The sequence below is a fragment of the Pelodiscus sinensis genome, chromosome 10 (genome assembly GCF_052426305.1).
Source record: "Pelodiscus sinensis isolate ZL-2025 chromosome 10, ASM5242630v1, whole genome shotgun sequence".
Lineage (NCBI taxonomy): Eukaryota > Metazoa > Chordata > Testudines > Trionychidae > Pelodiscus > Pelodiscus sinensis.
The window spans coordinates 35,386,877-35,405,213 of NC_143061.1; the positions used below are offsets into that span (position 1 = coordinate 35,386,877).

The 18,337-nt window shown below is 44.1% G+C and overlaps 1 protein-coding gene across 1 annotated transcript in view; it reads right to left on the minus strand.

The window, feature by feature from the left end:
• Positions 1-16,366, minus strand: part of RASA2 (RAS p21 protein activator 2) — a 92,790-nt gene extending 76,424 nt beyond the window's left edge. The window contains exon 1 of the mRNA XM_075937633.2: positions 16,130-16,366. Coding sequence (XP_075793748.1) covers positions 16,130-16,193 — 64 coding nt within the window. The 5' untranslated portion in view covers positions 16,194-16,366. The remainder of the gene's footprint in view (positions 1-16,129) is intronic.
• Between the last annotated feature and the right edge of the window lie 1,971 nt (positions 16,367-18,337).

Consider the following 18,337-nt stretch of genomic DNA (forward strand, 5'->3'; position numbering starts at 1 on the left):
GCAGTACACAAGTTTTATACCCATTGAGATGACTGGCACAACTCCAGCTGTGAGCCACAAAATGACACCAAACTCAAAGAGAAAAATAACTTTACTACACCACTAAATCTACATCCCACGCCAATGAAGCAGCGTACAGTACTCCTATGAATAGCCGAACAGCACTTTAGAAACACCTTGAAAAATGTTTCTTTAAGCAGTGCAACAAATGTGGGCTGCATCCTCCTGGGGACGATGAATACGGATATGAATGGTTAACTGGTCAACCAGTAAGCATCACTCTTACCCGGTGACGCTTATGGGTTACAGTTAACTGGCGGATCAACCAGGCTGAAGCAGCTCCCTCGCCCACCCATGGTGTGGCTCAGGCAGCCACTACAGCCCATCTGGCCCGTCACACCAGTTAACCAACTAACCACTTAACTGTTTAAACAGGATTTTACATCCGTAGATGAATTATGAACCCCAGCTGGGTTATGATGCAAGCATATCTCAATTATTTGCCTTAGCAACATAGGTACTGCTGCACTGGACCAGACCCAGGGTCCATCAACTCACTATCCTCTCTCAAACACTGGCCAGCACCAGATGCTTCAAAAAAAGTGCAAAAAATAGACAAATGTGGGATAACATTTGCCCCAATAAAGGTCTCACTCCAATCCCTCCTAATTATGGGCTGTTTCAAACATGAGGTTTAACATGGCTCCCAAAATTTTTTTTAAATCATCCAATTTTATTATCCGTTTTAAGTGTTCAATTCTTCCATGAATCTTTCTAAATTTTTGTCTCAATCACCTAACACTCATCTTAATTAAAAAAAAAAAAAAAAGAAGAGTCTTCACTTACTTGCAAAAGACACTAACAATAAGACACGGACATACACTTCAAAATGTTAAGCAAGCACAACCAACGTAGAGATCTTCGTTCATTCCACACATACAACTTAGGATGCCTGTGACAGTGCTTTAAAAGTTAACATGACTCCCTATTTTCTTGTTTAAAATATGAAAGAGAAACTATATTATGAAGTCCTACACTAGCATTTCTGAAAGATCAAAGAATTAGCTTTTGGGAATGGAGGGGAACAGAAGACATGAGATGTACAAAATAAGATAGGTAGGCCTTTAAGACCACATGATGAGGTTTCTATGGGAAGAGGATACAATTGTTTTTCAGAAGGAAGGCTTTCAAAAGTTTAGAATATGCTAAGCTGAAGTGTGGTTCTATGCCGATATGTGATTGTGTAAAAATGTCACATGCAATTTTACATGCAAAATGCTAAAATCATAATTCAAATTTGTGAAAAAAATAGTACAATAAACCAAATAAAGTTTATAGTAGAACAACATTTTATTTATTCTGGTTGTTTTGACTTTACTAACACCAATTTGTCAGGTTGCCTGGTGACTGAAATTAAGGCTAAGTCTAGACTGCAAGTTTCTTTCGGAAGAAGCTTTTCCGGAAGACATCTTCTGGAAAAACTTTTTTCGAAAGAGAGCGTCTACACAGCAAAGGTGCAACGAAAGAGTGCTGTGCTTTTTTGAAAGATAGCATCCAATCAGTGTTGATGCTATCTTGAATTTCAGTTGTGATTACTGTGGATGGAGTGGCCACTAGGGCACTTGTGCTTTTTTCTGGAGGCCTCTTCTTTTGAAAAAACACCATCTTGCATATCCTCACACTCCTTTTTCCAAAAAAGCTTTTTCAGAAAAAGGCTTCTTCCTTGTAGAAAGAGGTTTACTGCTGTCAGAAAAACTCCAGTGTGGACATAAGTGGAGTTTTTCTGGAAAAACAACCATTTTTCCAGAAAAACTCTGCAGTGTAGACATACCATAAGTGTTGAGGACAGAGTCTGTGTATACCATACCTACTTTTCTGATGAATTCAGATGTTTTTAGGAGATATATTTCACACTATCAAAATAAAAATTGTGCCCAAACTTGCCTTTCATTGCTTTTCAAAATAAGATGCATTTTTTATACATCTCAGGAACTGAAACTTGATGATTGAAATCACTAAAGGTTAAACCTCTTTGGTCCAGGACTCTTTGGTCCAGAGGTCCAGAGTGGGGCCCAAGATTCCCGGCAGTCCAAAGAGGAGACTGCCTGGGTCTGCTGATGGACACAGAGAGCCCGGATTTCCTCAGCAGAGGGGCCGAATTGACATTCACTAGTCCTTCCCTCATTCGGAACTGGTCAGGTCACAAGAGTGCAGGAGCAAGGAGGACCAACCTATGCCAATAATTTTAATAATGAAGCAAATGGCAAACTTAAACCTTGATTTAATCTTGTTTTGGATTAGTATTTAATTATTTTTTTAAAGAAAGGTTAATTCTTACTGGTTGGTAACCATTAAAATGTGTTGATTTACAGCTAACCACACACACTCAAGTATGGACAATCTACAGGGCTTTTTTTTTTCATTATGCTGAAAAACGGCAAATCACATTTTTGTAGTAGGCTCTGAATATATTGTACAGGATTGAAGTCAAATTATGTTTGGATAGAAAGTAGACTAATTAAAATGCACAAAAACAGCATTTTAAAATTATAAATTAAAAAATGTTACCTTAAAATATTCTAGGTACAGAAGAAAAAGTTGATCAAGAAACATTTTATATTTAAAATTAACCAATTTATTCAACCAAAATATTCTCTGCAGTTTAGTGAATCGAACTGATAATTTTAGTCACCATGGCCTTCCAGATTTTAGAACTGGCAGCTCTCATGCTCACACCCTTACTTTTTATTCATAATTTGGAAAAGGAAAACAAGTTCTCCTACTTTTTCAATTCCCAATGAGTTTCTCAATTTTGAATTAACTACTCACTGAACTGTACTGGTTGAACAAGTTGAAATGAAAAAAATATTCTCTTTGTACCTGTAGAAGTTACTGCTAACAAAAATCTGGCTTAGCATTTTAACAAACACCGATTCCAGATGTTTTCACTAGTTGAGTGACTAACTTTAAAACTTCAGAAGCAAAACATGTAGTGGTTGTGTTTATTGCAATAAAGTAATTAAATAAACATTATGTATCCTCTCAAGTTTTCAGCCCAGGGAAACAATGAATATAAAAAAAATCCAAATTAATTACGTATGCTATAATGGGTTTACATTTTGGACAGAGGCAATATTAGATTTTGCTCCTACACAGTACCTAAAGTTGTCCCACTTCATTATGTGCTTTTTATATAAAGTATATTAATTCAAATTAAGTTGTTGCTTGATGTGTGTTCCAAGACTTCCCTTTTAATTTTAAACATACATTTAAATTAATTCAGATTCCCCCATTAGTGTCACATTGCAAGAATTAGTAGTATTAGCATTGTGACAAAGTACCTGAAACAATTAACATCCCCATTATCTATAAATTTCCATTATCAAAATGTGTCACTCTGAGGCATAAAATATCTGTACTGTTAGTGAGACAAGATGGATGAAGTACTGTAATAGCTTATATTGAACCAATTTCTATAAGTAAGAGAAACTATTGAGCCCACATAGAGTCCATCTTGCCTCACCAAAAGCCTAACACCAACAGTGTTACAACCACACTATATGCAGTCCATGTGACAAAACAGAAACATTTACAAAGCTATTAGTTGACAGCTTTTTTTGTTCAGACTATCGCTGGCCTTAATCATCATGAAGTTTCATAGTCTGATGACTGAAATTACAAATCTGAAGTTATTCAGACTTTGATTACACTAAGTATATATTTTCAGCTACTGTAAGGTATGCGTCTAATGTGGCCAATAATTTTTGCGTGGGGGGGAGGGGAAGAGAGGCTACTTAATGAATTTAGGTACATAGTCATGGGCCTGCTCCATCACCAGAAGGGGCAGGGCTTGGGAACTAGCCTCCCCCCAGAGTTGTCTGGGGCCGAAGGCTTTGAATTAAAAACACAGCAAAGGGCTCATGGCTCCCAGATCTGCCACAAACGTGTTGCCTGGCAGCTGCCTGGGGTTGCTAGACCTAGTGCCCTAGACCACTGTGATATCAGAAGTAACAGAATCACCACCCTTACTCTCTAGCTAATTCGCATGAAATAATGTCATTTGTTGTCAGGAGGATAACCCACAGATTTTGGACTACCAGGCCCATTTGCCACCCACTAACACCATAACCAGCACACAAAATAGCCCCTCACAACAGCACACACACTTCATTTGTCACCCACACATATCAACCACCTTCAGTCACACCTGGGCCCTACAGTAATCAGATGAAATGTCAGAGTCCTAAAGTTCTGGGACAACTGAAATGTGACAGCTGGTCAGAGACAGGGATGTGAGTGGGTAAGGGTGATACTTACCAGGTAATGGTTAACCCTTACCTGGAAGTAGCCCTCCTGTTCATGCAGCTGCTGCTTCTGGCAGGGAGCCAACAGACCAGTGTAGGGCCAGAAGCAGCTGAGCTGGAACAGCCCTTGCCCACAGTGCATGGCCCCCGATTAACTCGTTAAACTGAATAAACAGGGGCAAACAAACGGGATTTTACACCCTAATCAAAGAAGTGGGAACAGCAGGTACAAGGGGTTGTGCCTCCAATGAGAAGGCGTCTGAGCACAAACAACAACACAGCACATGGAAATAACAGCTTCCAAATGCTAACTCTCTATATTATTTCCTGTTCACTAATACACACTGCTTTGCACAGAGTTATTGCACTGAACTTCATACCGGTAAATGTACTAGTACATATGCACAATGGTGTGAAGGCCTGCTGTTAAGTACTGGAGTTCCAATTCTAAGACACACAGAATTTGGCAAAAGTGCAAAGAAATTCCTATACATGCTGATATAACAACACCATTACCAATTCCACTCTAAGCTTTGAGCACTGAAAACACCATGAAAACAACTGAAATGTAACAGCTCAGAGAAGGTGGGAACACTGTAAAACTTTAGAGCCTTCCAGGCCACCCTGTCCCAATTCTTGTTCAGTCAATCACTAGGAGAAACAAGTGTGTTTGTTTACATTAACAGAAGATGATCCTGCCCACTTCTTAATTACAATATCACCTGAAAGTGAGAACAGGCATTCACACAGGACTGCTGTAGCTAACATTGTTAGATATTTGTGACAGATGCGCTGAAGAATCATATGCCTCTTTGACCACCATCCCAGAGGACCCACTATGAGGATGACGCTTTAAAAAAGAAAAGTTAAATTTGTGACTGTTTTACCTGCATTCTGCCATATATTGTATGTTATAGTAGTCTCTGATGACAACCCAGAACATGCTGTTCATTTTTAGAAAACTTTCATTGCAGATCTGACAAAACACAAAGATGGAATCAAAGTAACATTTCTAAAAATAGCAACAGTTCTTGACCTAAGGCTTAAGAAGCTAAGAGCTTTCCAAAATCTGAGAGGGATGAGGTGTGGAGAATGCTTTCAGAAGCCCTAAGTGAACTACACGGATGCAGAAAATAAGCCACAAATAATTTAATAAAATAAAATAAAATTCAATCAAAACCACAAACATCCACCAACTTTCTGCTGGTGGAATCTGACAGACAAATAAAATAGACGTGTGATAGTCTGCCCTACTTTGGATTGCTATTGAGCGGAACTTCTTACCATGGACACGTCTTCTGTAATGGTGTTTGAAGCATGAAGGGATATATGAATCTTTAGTGCATCTGTCATGTAAATACCTTGCAATTCTGGCTACAACAGTACCATGGAAATGCCTTCTCACTTTCAGGTGACAGTGTAAACAAGAAGCAGGCAGCATTATCTTCTGCAAAAGTAAACAAACTTCTGAGCGAATGGATCAACAAGAAGAAACTGATTGGACTTGTAGGCTTTAAGGTTTACACTTATTTTTTAGCACAGTTATTTTTTGTACATAACTCTACAGTTCTAAGTTCAACTTTCATGATACAATCTCTTTATGACTACTTGCATTAAGTAATTGAAAAATACTATTTCTTTTGGTTTTTACAGTGCAAATATTTGTAATAAATATAAAATGAATACTGTTCACTGTGTGGTAATTGTAATCAATATATTTTAAAATGTTGATAATAGCTAAATTTTTAAATAAATCTTATTCTATTATTGCTTAATCGCATGATTAATTTTTTAAATCGCTTGACAGCCCTATGCAACACCTATGAGACAGTACCTGATTTCATCTATTAGTTCCTTAATTTGTTCAATGCAGGTATTGCAGGAAAACAACCAACAAGTCCATACTCAGCACCTAATGAGCCACTGAAGCAGAATTATGGAATTATGGAATCCTTTTATCAAGTGTTATGCATTTGCAATAGATCAAAAAGAGGAAGATAAGGAATGACTACTAATGAGTAAGACAAACTATAACAAACTACATGCAGTACTGAAGTGTAGTTTTGTCTGAGCCAGGCTATGGCTACTGTGAGGAAAGGAGAATACAACCCAATCCAGAGATAAACCTTAATATTTAAACTTTATATTAGGGATGAAAAAATATAACCATTTAAACGGTTATATTTTAAGTATGGGCTCATCAATTTGGTTACAAGCAGGCTTCCGCCATAATTGTTTGTTATGATGTTCACATATAACAAACCTATTAGAGTAAAACTCCAATTGTCTGGCATTCAGTGGTCCAGCACTCCTGATAATCCAGCACCAACTGGAACCCGGAAGTGCTCCGGACAATTGGAGCCAGACAATTGGAGCTGCTGTGAGCCCCATGGGTCCTCACAGCTGGGAAAGGGAAGGGGAGAAGAGGGAAAGGGGATTATACCTCTGTGACAGGTCTGCAGGGACCCACACTGCATCCGGTTTGGGGGGGAGGGGGAAGAGGGCAGGAACGGCGTGGCAAAGGGCAAACCTTCCACCATTTTGCACGAAGGCAAACAAACTGATGAGCGGTGGACTTGGGGAAGCGGCGGAGCAGAGCAGCTGGGGTGCTGCCGGGTTGGTCTCGCAGAGCTGCCCCTCACCCCACTGCTCGGCAATAACTACTGCAGTCTGGGGAGTGGGGAGCCCGCTCCCCCCCGGAAACTCTTGGTGGCAGCGCGGGGCTGAGCGCAGCCGGAACAGGGCAAGTTCGGGGACTTAGCTCTCGCCCCCTCTACTCCGCTGCAACTTCCAGGTCAGCGGCTGGGTTTCCCCAGCTGGCCTGTTGCCGGCAGCTGCGTAGGGCTTCCCCCTCCTTCCTGCAAAACGACAGAGGGTTTGCCCCTCGCCGCGCCATTCCCTGTCCATCCCCCAGGCACAGTGCGGGTCCCGGCAGACCGGTCACAGCCCCGCGCCGGAGTACCTCCCGATACTCCGGCATATCCGATAATCTGGCACCACCTAGGTCCCAAAGGTGCCGGATTATCGGAAGTCTACTGTATATACCTTGAAATATGGATAGTATTTTCATCCTCTTCTGAGCAGACTGCTTAAACGTAATCAGATTTCCAGCACAAATTCAACAACTACCATCCATCCATTAAATACTCTCCGAAACACTCATATCCCAGCATCAACATCTTGGATGTGTCAATCAGCTTCAACAATGGAACCTTACAGGTAACCATATACAAGAAACATCACAACTCACTGTGCCTACCATTACAAATCAAATAACTACCCCAAACTAGGGATGTTAAACTGTGTTTAATTAACTAGTTGATGGAATTTCCATGAACTAGTCGATAAGCAAGAGAAACTGAAGAACCACAGCAGAACCACTGCTATTCTGCCTTTTAAACATATCAACATAGTGGGGGGAACCAGATGCAAGCCAGGACATATGATTTCCAGCTTGCGCCTTGGTCCCCCTACTGTGCTTCAGCCTTTTAAATGTATTAAGACCCTACAAGCTCTTAATACATTTAAAAAACAGAGGCATGGCACCTGGGACTGGGCATGAACTGGTAATTAGCTGACTCCTGGTCCCCCACTATGCCTGTGCCTCCCATGCTCCCCACAGAACTGGTGCTGGGAGGGGGGCGCGGGGAGCAGCTTTTAAGAGGCAGCAAGGAGAGGGCAGGGGGCAGGGAGGAAGAGTGACTAGTCAAATCACTACTCAACTATCAGATAAGCCAAGGCTACTCAACATGTGGTCCACAGGTGGGAGCCAAAACAAAAAAGTAGTCAATGGTCTTCTGTTGATATGTGTTTTAGTAGTTATATATTTGCATGTATATGCAAACACACTTAAGTTGTGGCTCTCAGAATGTGCTGCGAGTATCATTGTGGCCCCTGGGGGCTTCCAAAGTTGAGTAGCCCTGCGATAAGCTTAAGCTTATGCTCATCAGATAGTTGACTAGTCACTTACATCCCTGCCCCAAACACACCAAGAAACTGGTTATCTACAACACCACTCATACCACAGACTACACTCTCAGGAGACAGTCCAAGATATACACCTTCACACACTTAAGACACATTGACCAAACAAGGACATTCCACCAGGACAGTAGACTGCATCACAGAACAGGCCACCCAAACACTCCAAGAAAACTTGTTTCAATGGAAAAATAAAAACCCACTCTCAACAGGCACCCCTAAATGTCACCTACCACCCAACCTTTGAACCCTCATAGGATATGAAACGACAACCTGTACTTGATGGGAGAGCCAATCCTGAACAAAATCTTCTCTAAACCATCTCTTCTTGCCATTAAAAAAAAAAAAAAAAAAAAAAAAAACCTACACTATTTCATCATCAGAAACAAGCTTCCCCATAGACCAGGGCACATAAACTGAGGCGCATCAGACCCTTTCTGAACAAATACAAAACCTGCAAACATATCTTCACTACTACAAGGATCATCACTCCTCCACAACCCAAATTTCAAGATCCCTGGGTCCTACACATGCCTATCACAACACATGGTGTGCCTCATCCAGTGCACTAAATCCCTCTAGGTGACCCTTTCATAATGCAATCCTCCTTCTATATTTAACCTACCTGTCATCATCCTTAAAGGAACCCTGCACAATACTTCAAAAGTTGAGTCTGAAAATTTAAATTCATTACTCTGCTAAACACCAAAAACCCTGGTCTGAACAGGAACACTAGATTTAAAGCTTTTTATTAAGACTACTATTTCATCACAGGTATTTTTAGTAAAAGTAATGAACAAATTATGGGCAAGAAACAAAAATCATGGCCCATGACCTGTCCATGACTTTTACTAAAAATACCCCAGTTGAATCTGGAGAGATTAGGAGCAAGTTTTAGGGGCCCAAGAAGCTGCTGTGGGACAGCTGCTGGGAGCTGCTGAGCTACAGTGGCTCCCACCACCCACAGGAATACTGCTCAGGCGCTCCTTGGGGCCACATACAGCAACCGGTGCAGCAGGTGGTGGGGCTGCCTAAACAACTGGCAGCCGAGTCACTCCAGCAATCATCAGTGTAGGTATCGTCAGGGCTGCCCGAGCACTGGCCCTGAGTTCGGCCACACTGACTGCTACAGAAATCATGAAGGTCACAGGAAATCACGGAATCCCTGACTTCCATAACAAACATGGAGACCTACTTACTATATCACTCTATAATCCATCAATGTCCCCCCCCCCCTCCCCTTTTTGTCCTTTGACTTGATAGGTGTCAATGGGCAACTCTACCTGGAATAGTCCCTTAACACGTAGTGTAACTACATAGGCTAAACAATCTGTTCTACTGTGAATTTGATTTGTCGTTGGGACTTCCTTTCCCAGACCACCGTGTGACTCAGAAGCTTGTCTCTAGGTCAGCCGAAACAGCAACTAAACACCTATGGCTGGCCCAGGCCAGCCAACTCAGGCTTATGGGGCTCAGACCACAAGTCTGCTGCATTGATGTGCAGCATTCTAGCTTCTCAAAGCTCAGATTCTTGCCTGAGACTTGAAGTTTACATTGCAATGCAACATCCCTGCAGCAGCCCCAATTCCCATGAGCCTGAGTTGGTCGACCCAGGCCAGCCATGGATGTCTAGCTGCTGTGTAGTCACACTATCAGCAAAATAAGTTGGCTCAACAGAAGTTATCACCTCACCCACCTTGCCTCTCTAATAAAGCATACAAAGTTGTTTAGTAACTGGAACTCAAAACCAGCTGCCTGATTGTCAACACTTCTGTTGTGTATCCATATAGCCTTGCAAAATACGTTTGAAAGGTCTGGGCCATACTCTTGAGCGAACAAATCCTTCACAGAGCCTTCACCACAAATTTTGTGTAACAATCAGTTATAAGCACATATGTAACTCCATCCCTCCCATATTTCAATTTTAAATTATCTACTGCTACCCATTCTAACAGACCACTGCCATAAAGAGGATGCAAGGAAGCTCCATCAAAAAACTGTTGGAGGTCTTCTTTCATCCCAAGTAATCAGACATTCTCTCTCAACAGTCCATTGAAACTGGGCATCTGATGCGCATAGTTAGATATTGGGACATATTGGGGCCTGAGGATAACAGTTTGAGGAGGTAGGATACCTGCAGACAAGAAATTCAGGATGGTGGAATAGATCTATGGAATGCATCTTCGTTCCAGCAACGAAGGACACAGATTTGGGAATGCCTTCAGCACTGGAACAGCAGATAGAAAGATCAGTACAACTGTTTAAGAAACATGAAAAAGCTCTCTGTTTTCGGTGTGTGTGACTGGGTGAACTAGCCCTGCACTGGGGAAGTAAGGCCTAAGCAAACTCACCTGGCTGAAGAAGTCCTGCCCCCACAGCCCTGCTGGGTATGCTCGGACTGCAGCCCAGGTATAAACCAACATGATTCAACATCTCTCCATCAGGCATGTGAAATGTTATCCGGTAAGAATCACCCTGGAATTTCCCTTCCCAAATACCCTTTAATCTGTTAACTGGTTAAACATCACATTAAATCAGTTAAACAGTATTTTACATCCTTACTCCCCATAGCAGTAGCCTGTCCTTCATCTGACACCCCTTCTTCAACTCTGCATTTCAAGACATGGCTTGAGAATTTTGAGACATGCACCTCCTTTCTATATTTCTCACCTTACTAAATCATCTGCAAACAAGACTGCCATCATGATCAAACTTATCTGCTGTCCTATACCCATTCTGACTTCCTGTGGCTTGCATCTGTATTGTCTAAGTGCCAGGAACTCGTGTCTCAAATCTAGTATAATATGCTGAATTTCTCTTCTGTCAATGAGTGTCCCCCCGCCTAAATTCTCTATATCCTTTTAAAATTCTCTGAAAAAATATTTTCCATTCCAGAACTACCATCCTCTATTTCTGCCTCCTCTGCGCCACACAGCACCCATCATCTCTAAGACAGAAGGCAATGATACATTTATATCCATGCAGGGGACACACTTCAATGGTCCTGTGTGGCTCTTTACATCCCAGAGGTTTTATACCATCCTCAAAATCCAGAAGGAAATTTCTGGATTAATCAGTTATAATTCCAGCCACCAAGAATCATTATATATGGTTCCTCAAAAAATTTGTCCTGCAGCATTTTATCAGTATCTTAGAACTTCATGAAGTTAACTTTTTTCTACTGCTTGCAAAGCCTCTTGTAAGGGGATACACATTGGAATTACACTTTCTACTGTGCAGAATAATCTTGGCTTCATCTATCAATCAGACATACAGCCTAGCCTTCCAAATACAGTAAAACTCCAATAGTCCAGCATCCAATAGTCCTGCACTCCTGATAGTCCGGCATCAAAATGGCAAGAGCCTAGTGAGTGAGCTTCGTCAAAAAAGAGTCACAAGGTAACAGCGGCAGCAGCTGAACTGAGCAAAAAGGGTAAAAAAGGCTTAAAAAACTAAAACATTACAGTATACTGCATACAGTATGTACAATAAAAAGGGTTAAGAACACTTTATATACAGTATATAATATATATATATATATATATATATATATATATATATATATATATATATATAACACACCTACTTATAGGACCTTCTGATAGTCCAGCATATCTGATAATCTGGCACCACCTAAATCCCATAGGTTCCGGATTATCTGAAGTCTACTTGATCTATAGTCCCTTTTACATTTTGAGGGCTGTTTGTACTTCACTTTTAGCTACATCCTTCAATTATCCAAGCAGGGCCTCTATTTCCAGTTTGGCAGCTCATGCAATCTGAACATTGGCTGAAGCACTGTCTTAAATTCCTCAATAGTCTTTGCCAAAAAAAACCTAAGCAACAAGGATGGTCCAAAGAAATATGGAATGTATAGGGGGTTTCTGTATGAGTTGCCCTCCTGTTAAACTTTCCCATGCTTTACTCCATGACTGACTCTTGTTGGTCTAGGATAGTTATCTTCTGCTTTGAACTCTTGCTATCCTGTTCACAATGCATACTGCAGTGACACCTAAGGTAAGCTATTTTAACTATGAGAAGCAGAAAAAAACCAATACAATGGATATAAGCCCAGATTTCAAATTTATAAAGGAAAACCCCCAAAGTTTGGAAGGAACGATAGTGTAATGTAAACAAGTAATAATGTAACAAACATCTAGTTCGCATTCAGGAAAAACTGTAAGTTGCCATCACAATAAAACATTTTTCCAACAACAGACTGTCATCTCAAGATAGATAACTCCTCCTGGTTGTAGACTTCAGCTTCACCATAATTAACCCGCCTTCACCTTTTTTCCAGATTACAATGCTCCTTTGACACTACAATGACCACATCTCTTTCCATCAGGTCTACCTGCAAACAGCACCTCAAGCACAGGGCTGCATCTGTTGACCAAGATGCTCAAACAGTATTCCCCGTATTCTGTGAATCCTGCAGACAAGTCATAATGTTGAGTTTATTTTCACATTTGCACTGGAAACAACTGCCATCAAATTCAGTTACAACATATGGCTTTAAAGGAAACAAACTCATTTCAACACCAATCCTGAGGAATTTCACTTATTACTTGCTATTCAAACACATGGGAGGTAATTGGTCCTCTACATCATAAAGCCCTTCTAACTATCGTGTTTTTACTCTCCAGATTTTACTTGCTGCAATCATCAGGAATAAATATATTGGTTACAATAAAATAAAAGCCATTACAGGCAGTCCCCGACTTACGCAGATCCGCACTTACGTCGGATCCGCACTTACGAACGTGGCTTTTCTCGCCCCCGAGCTCACGGGCAGCGGGTCACCACCCGTGTCCTCTGGGGCGAGAAAAGCTTCTCCCGGTCTCCCTGGTCTGCCCGGGGGGCAGTCCAGCAAAGCCGCTGGACCCCCCCAGCAGACCAGGGACAACCGAGCAAAGCTGCCACCTGGGCTTTGCTGGACCCCCCCAGCAGACCAGGCTTTGCTGGACCCCCCCCCAGCAGACCAGGGGGACAGGAGCAAAGCTGCGGGCGTGCTCCAAGGCTTTGCTTCCCGTCTCCCTGCAGACCAGGGAGACGCAGAGCAAAGCCGTGGAGGACGTGGGTGGTCCTGCCACCCGCGTCTCCCTGGTCTGCTGGGGGGGGGGGCAGCTAGTGCCCTCCCCCCCCACCAGCAGACCAGGTTTTTCTTGCCTACGCCTGGGGTACAGCAGCTGGGGCGCTGCCAGGTTGGTACCGCAGCACCGCTCCTCGGCGCTACTGTACCAACCCGGCAGCACCCCAGCTGCTCTGCCCCAGGCGTCCTGATTCAGCCGCTGCTGAAACTGACCAGCAGTGGCTGAAATCAGGACGCCTGGGGCAGAGCAGCTGGGGTGCTGCTGGGTTGCTCCAGTAGCGCCGAGGAGCGGCGCTACTGGAGCAACCCAGCAGCACCCCAGTTGCTCTGCCCCAGGCGTCCCCAAGTCAGCCGCTGCTGAAACTGACCAGGGGCTGACTACAGGAAGCCCGAGGCAGAGTTGCTCTGCCCCGGGCTTCTTGGAATCAGCCGCTGATCAGTTTCAGCAGCAGCTGACTTGGGGACGCCTGGGTTTCTTAAGTTGAATCCGTACGTAAGTCAGAACTGGCGTCCAGATTCAGCTGCTGTTGAAACTGATCAGTTTCAGCAGCGGCTGACGCCAGTTCCGACTTACATACAGATTCAACTTAAGAACAAACCTGCAGTCCCTATCTTGTACGTAACCCAGGGACTGCCTGTACCTGCTTTCTACCACAAGAACTCAATAGTGATCTAAGAGGCTCAACTGAACTAAAGACTCAACTGCTTTTCCATTTTGCATCCTTGCCAGGACTGGCGGTACCAAAGTATCACAGTAAAAGCTTCTCCTGCATTATTTCTGCACCAATTTAGATGCACCTGAAATCTCAAGAGAGAAAAACACCAAAACCAAACCTTAAGATTTTGCCTCTTGAGTATGCAAATCTAGGCAACAGCCTTCATTAATACTCCCTCTCAAGCTACACTGGATACTGTGCTATTCTCAAAATCTGGTCTTTCATTGACAAAGGTCAAATTCAGACATTAATATCAAGTTTGGGAATACACCTGAGTTTTTAAATCATATTTATCCTGGCTTCAAATATTGATTGAAAAAAAATCAGCTACTGCCAATTAATTTGCAGAATGAAATACAGAAACCAGAAGTTAAGAGAAGGGTCCCCCTCATATTTCGCTTATAAATCATGGAGAAGCATGATATAAAACCCTAAACAGATGTATCGTGTCACACTTCTGTTGGAAAAAAATCAGAAGTTTTTTCATAGTGGATATTATATTGTAGAAATGTATGTATTTTTGTTGTTTCCTTTTTCCTGCTTGAATTAACATAGATAAATCCAAATATATAACAGATTATTAATTCTACTCCATTGCCAAATTTCATCATATTGCATTTCCTTTTCATGAATTACTGTATAAAAAAAGATTGATTAAATGCGTGAGAAAGGAAATAAATGGGTTACATTTGAGTTATATGAATGCATTTCGATAACCCTTCAGGAAGCCACCACACATCCTGTTTCTCTCAGCTGCTTTGAAGTCCTTGTCAGTCGCATCACACGTTATTTGTCTCCCTCTCCTTTCCCCATGCCCTCATGTTTTAAGACATTCATACTTTGGTTTTCCACGTTACTGATTTTATGCATTTTTTTGCTATAATTGCCATTCTGCACCCCGCAAGAAAAATCTGACACTCTCTCTCTCTCCCCACCCCACCCCACATTAACATGTTACTGTTTCCAAAGTAGCCTTGTACCAACTTCCTGCTGCATCAATAATTTCGCAAGATTTGCTTGACAAATAGACTCTTATGCCTAAGGTTTTGTGGAGCTGAGTTTGTGTTTGTTGGCATAAAAAAATGCTTCACTGAAGTGCACACTGGTTGCAGCATCTCAACTCCAACTGCTCAACAGCACTCTCAACTACATGTCAATTTCCTGTGTGTGTCATTTCTGCTCTCAATAGCTAATTCTCTGCCCTCAAATGGAAATCCATTACTCCCAAGAGCAACTTCCACAGTGCCAATTGACTGCATTTGTCAGTCATGCTCCTGGCCATCGAGTCTCCCTATCTGAACTGCCTACGGGCCCTTTCCTCACCAACTCCCTCCCACTCCCAGCCTTCCCTGGACCTATCCACCAAGCTCCCAGCCTCAATAATTCCTTCGAAGAGACGCATACAGACAGCAACCCAGCCCGACATCTAATCTACCACCTCTAGGCAGAAAAGCGAATCTCCTACTCATGCCTTCCCTACCCTCCAAAACACCCAGAACCCTCCTCCCATGCCCACAGCGAACCCCACTACTACTCCATCCATACTCACCCTGCCTCACATCTTCACTCGTTCCCTAGTACACCCCCCCCCCCATACTGACCCTGGTTCCACAAAACCCTACGCCCTCCATGTATACCCACTGGCCACCATGCCCACGACAAGCTACAGAGCCCTCAAGCCATAGCTCCCACAGCGCCACCCAGGATCATGTCCGCCTTAGGCAGCCCAGACACCGCCACATCTCCCACAGACACCCACGCCACCCAGACCCACCCGCCCGCGTCACCACCCCGCTCGCGAGCGCCTCCACTCGGACACCAACTGCCTGTAGCCGTCTCGCCCCTCGGGGCGGGGTAAACGTCACCTGCCCCGAGACGCCTCCTCACCCCCGTAGCCGGCCCAAGAAGCAGGAAGGGGGGCAGCTCCCGCACGGGGAGGACCGAGGGACGGAGGTTCAAGACCACAGCGGGGACTCAGCGCGGCAGCCCAGGCAGAAAGGCCCCTGTGGGGTCCTGGCCCCGCTCCCCTCACTCACAGATCTTCCCCCGCAGGTTCTGCAGCACTCGGACCCCTTCGCCGTCACCATCCTCCGCCGCCATCGTGCGCCGCCACCTGCGCCGCGCGCCAGCCAGGAGGGGAAGAGGCAGCTCCCCCTTCCCTCTGCGGCCCTGTCCCTTGTGCTGCAAGGAGCGAAGCAGAGGCCCCGCCGGCACCTCGCCGCCCCGCCCCCTCCGCCTCTCCCATTGGGCAGCGGGGCGGGGGGCGCATGCGCCTTTCCTCTCCTGGCGCTGCCCGTCTGATGCCGAAAGGCCGGGTGGGGCCGCCGCAGTTCCTGTCTCTGCGCCACGCTGGGCCTCCCGTCGCAGCCCCGCCCTCCAGAGAGCGGGGCGGGGCTTCCCTGTCCGAAGCCAGGAGCGTGGGCGGGCTTTGCTGAGGAGGCGGGCGAGAGGCCTCTGGGCGTGGGGGTCACAGGGGCTCTAGTGCAAACCATGGGCGGGGGCGGGGGGAGTGTGTGGCTCCGCGCTGGAACTCTGCGGTGTGTCGGGCTGCGTTCTGCCTTTGGCCCCGGGGTTGCTCGTTGAATGGGAGCCTCGTAAGCCAATAGGATGGAAGCAGCCGATTGTTTCCTCGGCTCGTCGCGCCGTCCCTCTCCTCCCGCTGGACACAGCAGGGCAGGGGCCGTCTGGCTGTAGTACTGTGCCAATGGGTCGGTGGCTTCCAGCGCCAAGGCTGATGGGCGTTAAGAGCTCGGTCAGCCCTAGCGTACCAAGCACTGTGCAAAGGCAGCATTCGGGGTTTTATTGAATCACGGTGCAAAACAATAAGAAAGTTGGTTTTTAACCCCTGCACATAGGGCCATGTTTTGTATGATTGTTGCGGGGACTGAGGAGTTGGCTGGCTGGTTTTTGAAGGACTTTGGGCCACTAGCCAGCAGCCAGTGGCTGTCCAGCATCTGCTCATTGCACTGCTTCCTGTTCAGCAGCTTGAGCCCCCTGACAGCATCCTCAGCGTCACCTGGCCCAGCAGCTTTGGCCTCCTTCCCAGCCTGTCAGCTTCTGGGCAGCAGGGACCCGTCCCCGTCCCCCAGACACAGATAGTGGATTGGTGGAGTCCTAACATCCCATCTCTATCCCCCACTATTACACAGCACACACCACTGCTCCTGGGTGCTGTCACTCACAAGCCCTCCAAATGTCTAGCTGCTGCACGTGCAAACACAGAAGTAAAAACTGGCTAGCAGTTCATGAGTTGGATCATGGGTTGATCTCGGTAGGTGCAGATCTACATTTTTATATCCCTGCTGGGCTCTACTGATCTATAATTCTCTGTACTCATCTCCTTCTACTTTATTTAGGATTCATTTTTATTTGTCAAGTAATTAAAGTGTTCCTAATGGAGCTATATTGGCCTTTCACTATTCTTCCTGTTTTCCCTTTAGATATGGATAATTTGCTATTCTACCTTTAATATTGTCTCTAAGAAACTGCCATCGTTGTTGAACTCCCCTGAGATTTTCTTCCCATTGGCCCTTACCTACCAGTTCTCTGAATTTGTTGAAATCTCTTTTTTTGAAGCCCCTTGGCCTGATGTTGCTCTCACATCTTTCTTTTCTTAGAATCATGAAATCCGTCATTTCTTGATCATATTCAACCACATTTCCTTCTATCTACAGTGTCACAAAAAATTCTTCCCTGTTAGAATCCACTTAAAATGGTTGTCCCCAAGTTAAAAAGCCTGTACTTCCACACAGTGAACAGAAGAATTGATTTTGGAGAGATTCTAACCCATAATATTTGATTCTAACCCATAATATTTGAATCACTGGTCCTTACTAAAGCAAGTAGGGTGTTATCTGATAGAAGTCTAGCTTGTTCTCCATTGGACCACCCAGCTTACAAGAGAGAATTGAGAAAAAATAATTAAATGTAATTTATTTATCAAAAAATGGAATATTCATTTTCATATGAATGTGAGTGTTTGAGGAAGCACCATGTGATTCTAGAGACCTGGACCTAAGTTCCCACATGTTTCCAGGCTTCAGATTTATCCACAATATGCAAGTGTTAACATGTTCAGGAATAAAGCAGTGGCCCTTAGTCTGGCCAGCCTTAAATCAAGTCCTGACCAGTGCCGAACCAGAGAATTTGTTGAACTACAGGAGGTTAATACTGTCTAGCAGTATTACCAACACTTCCACAGCTTACTGGGCTCCTAAAAGACATTTAGGGGTAAATTAGAACTA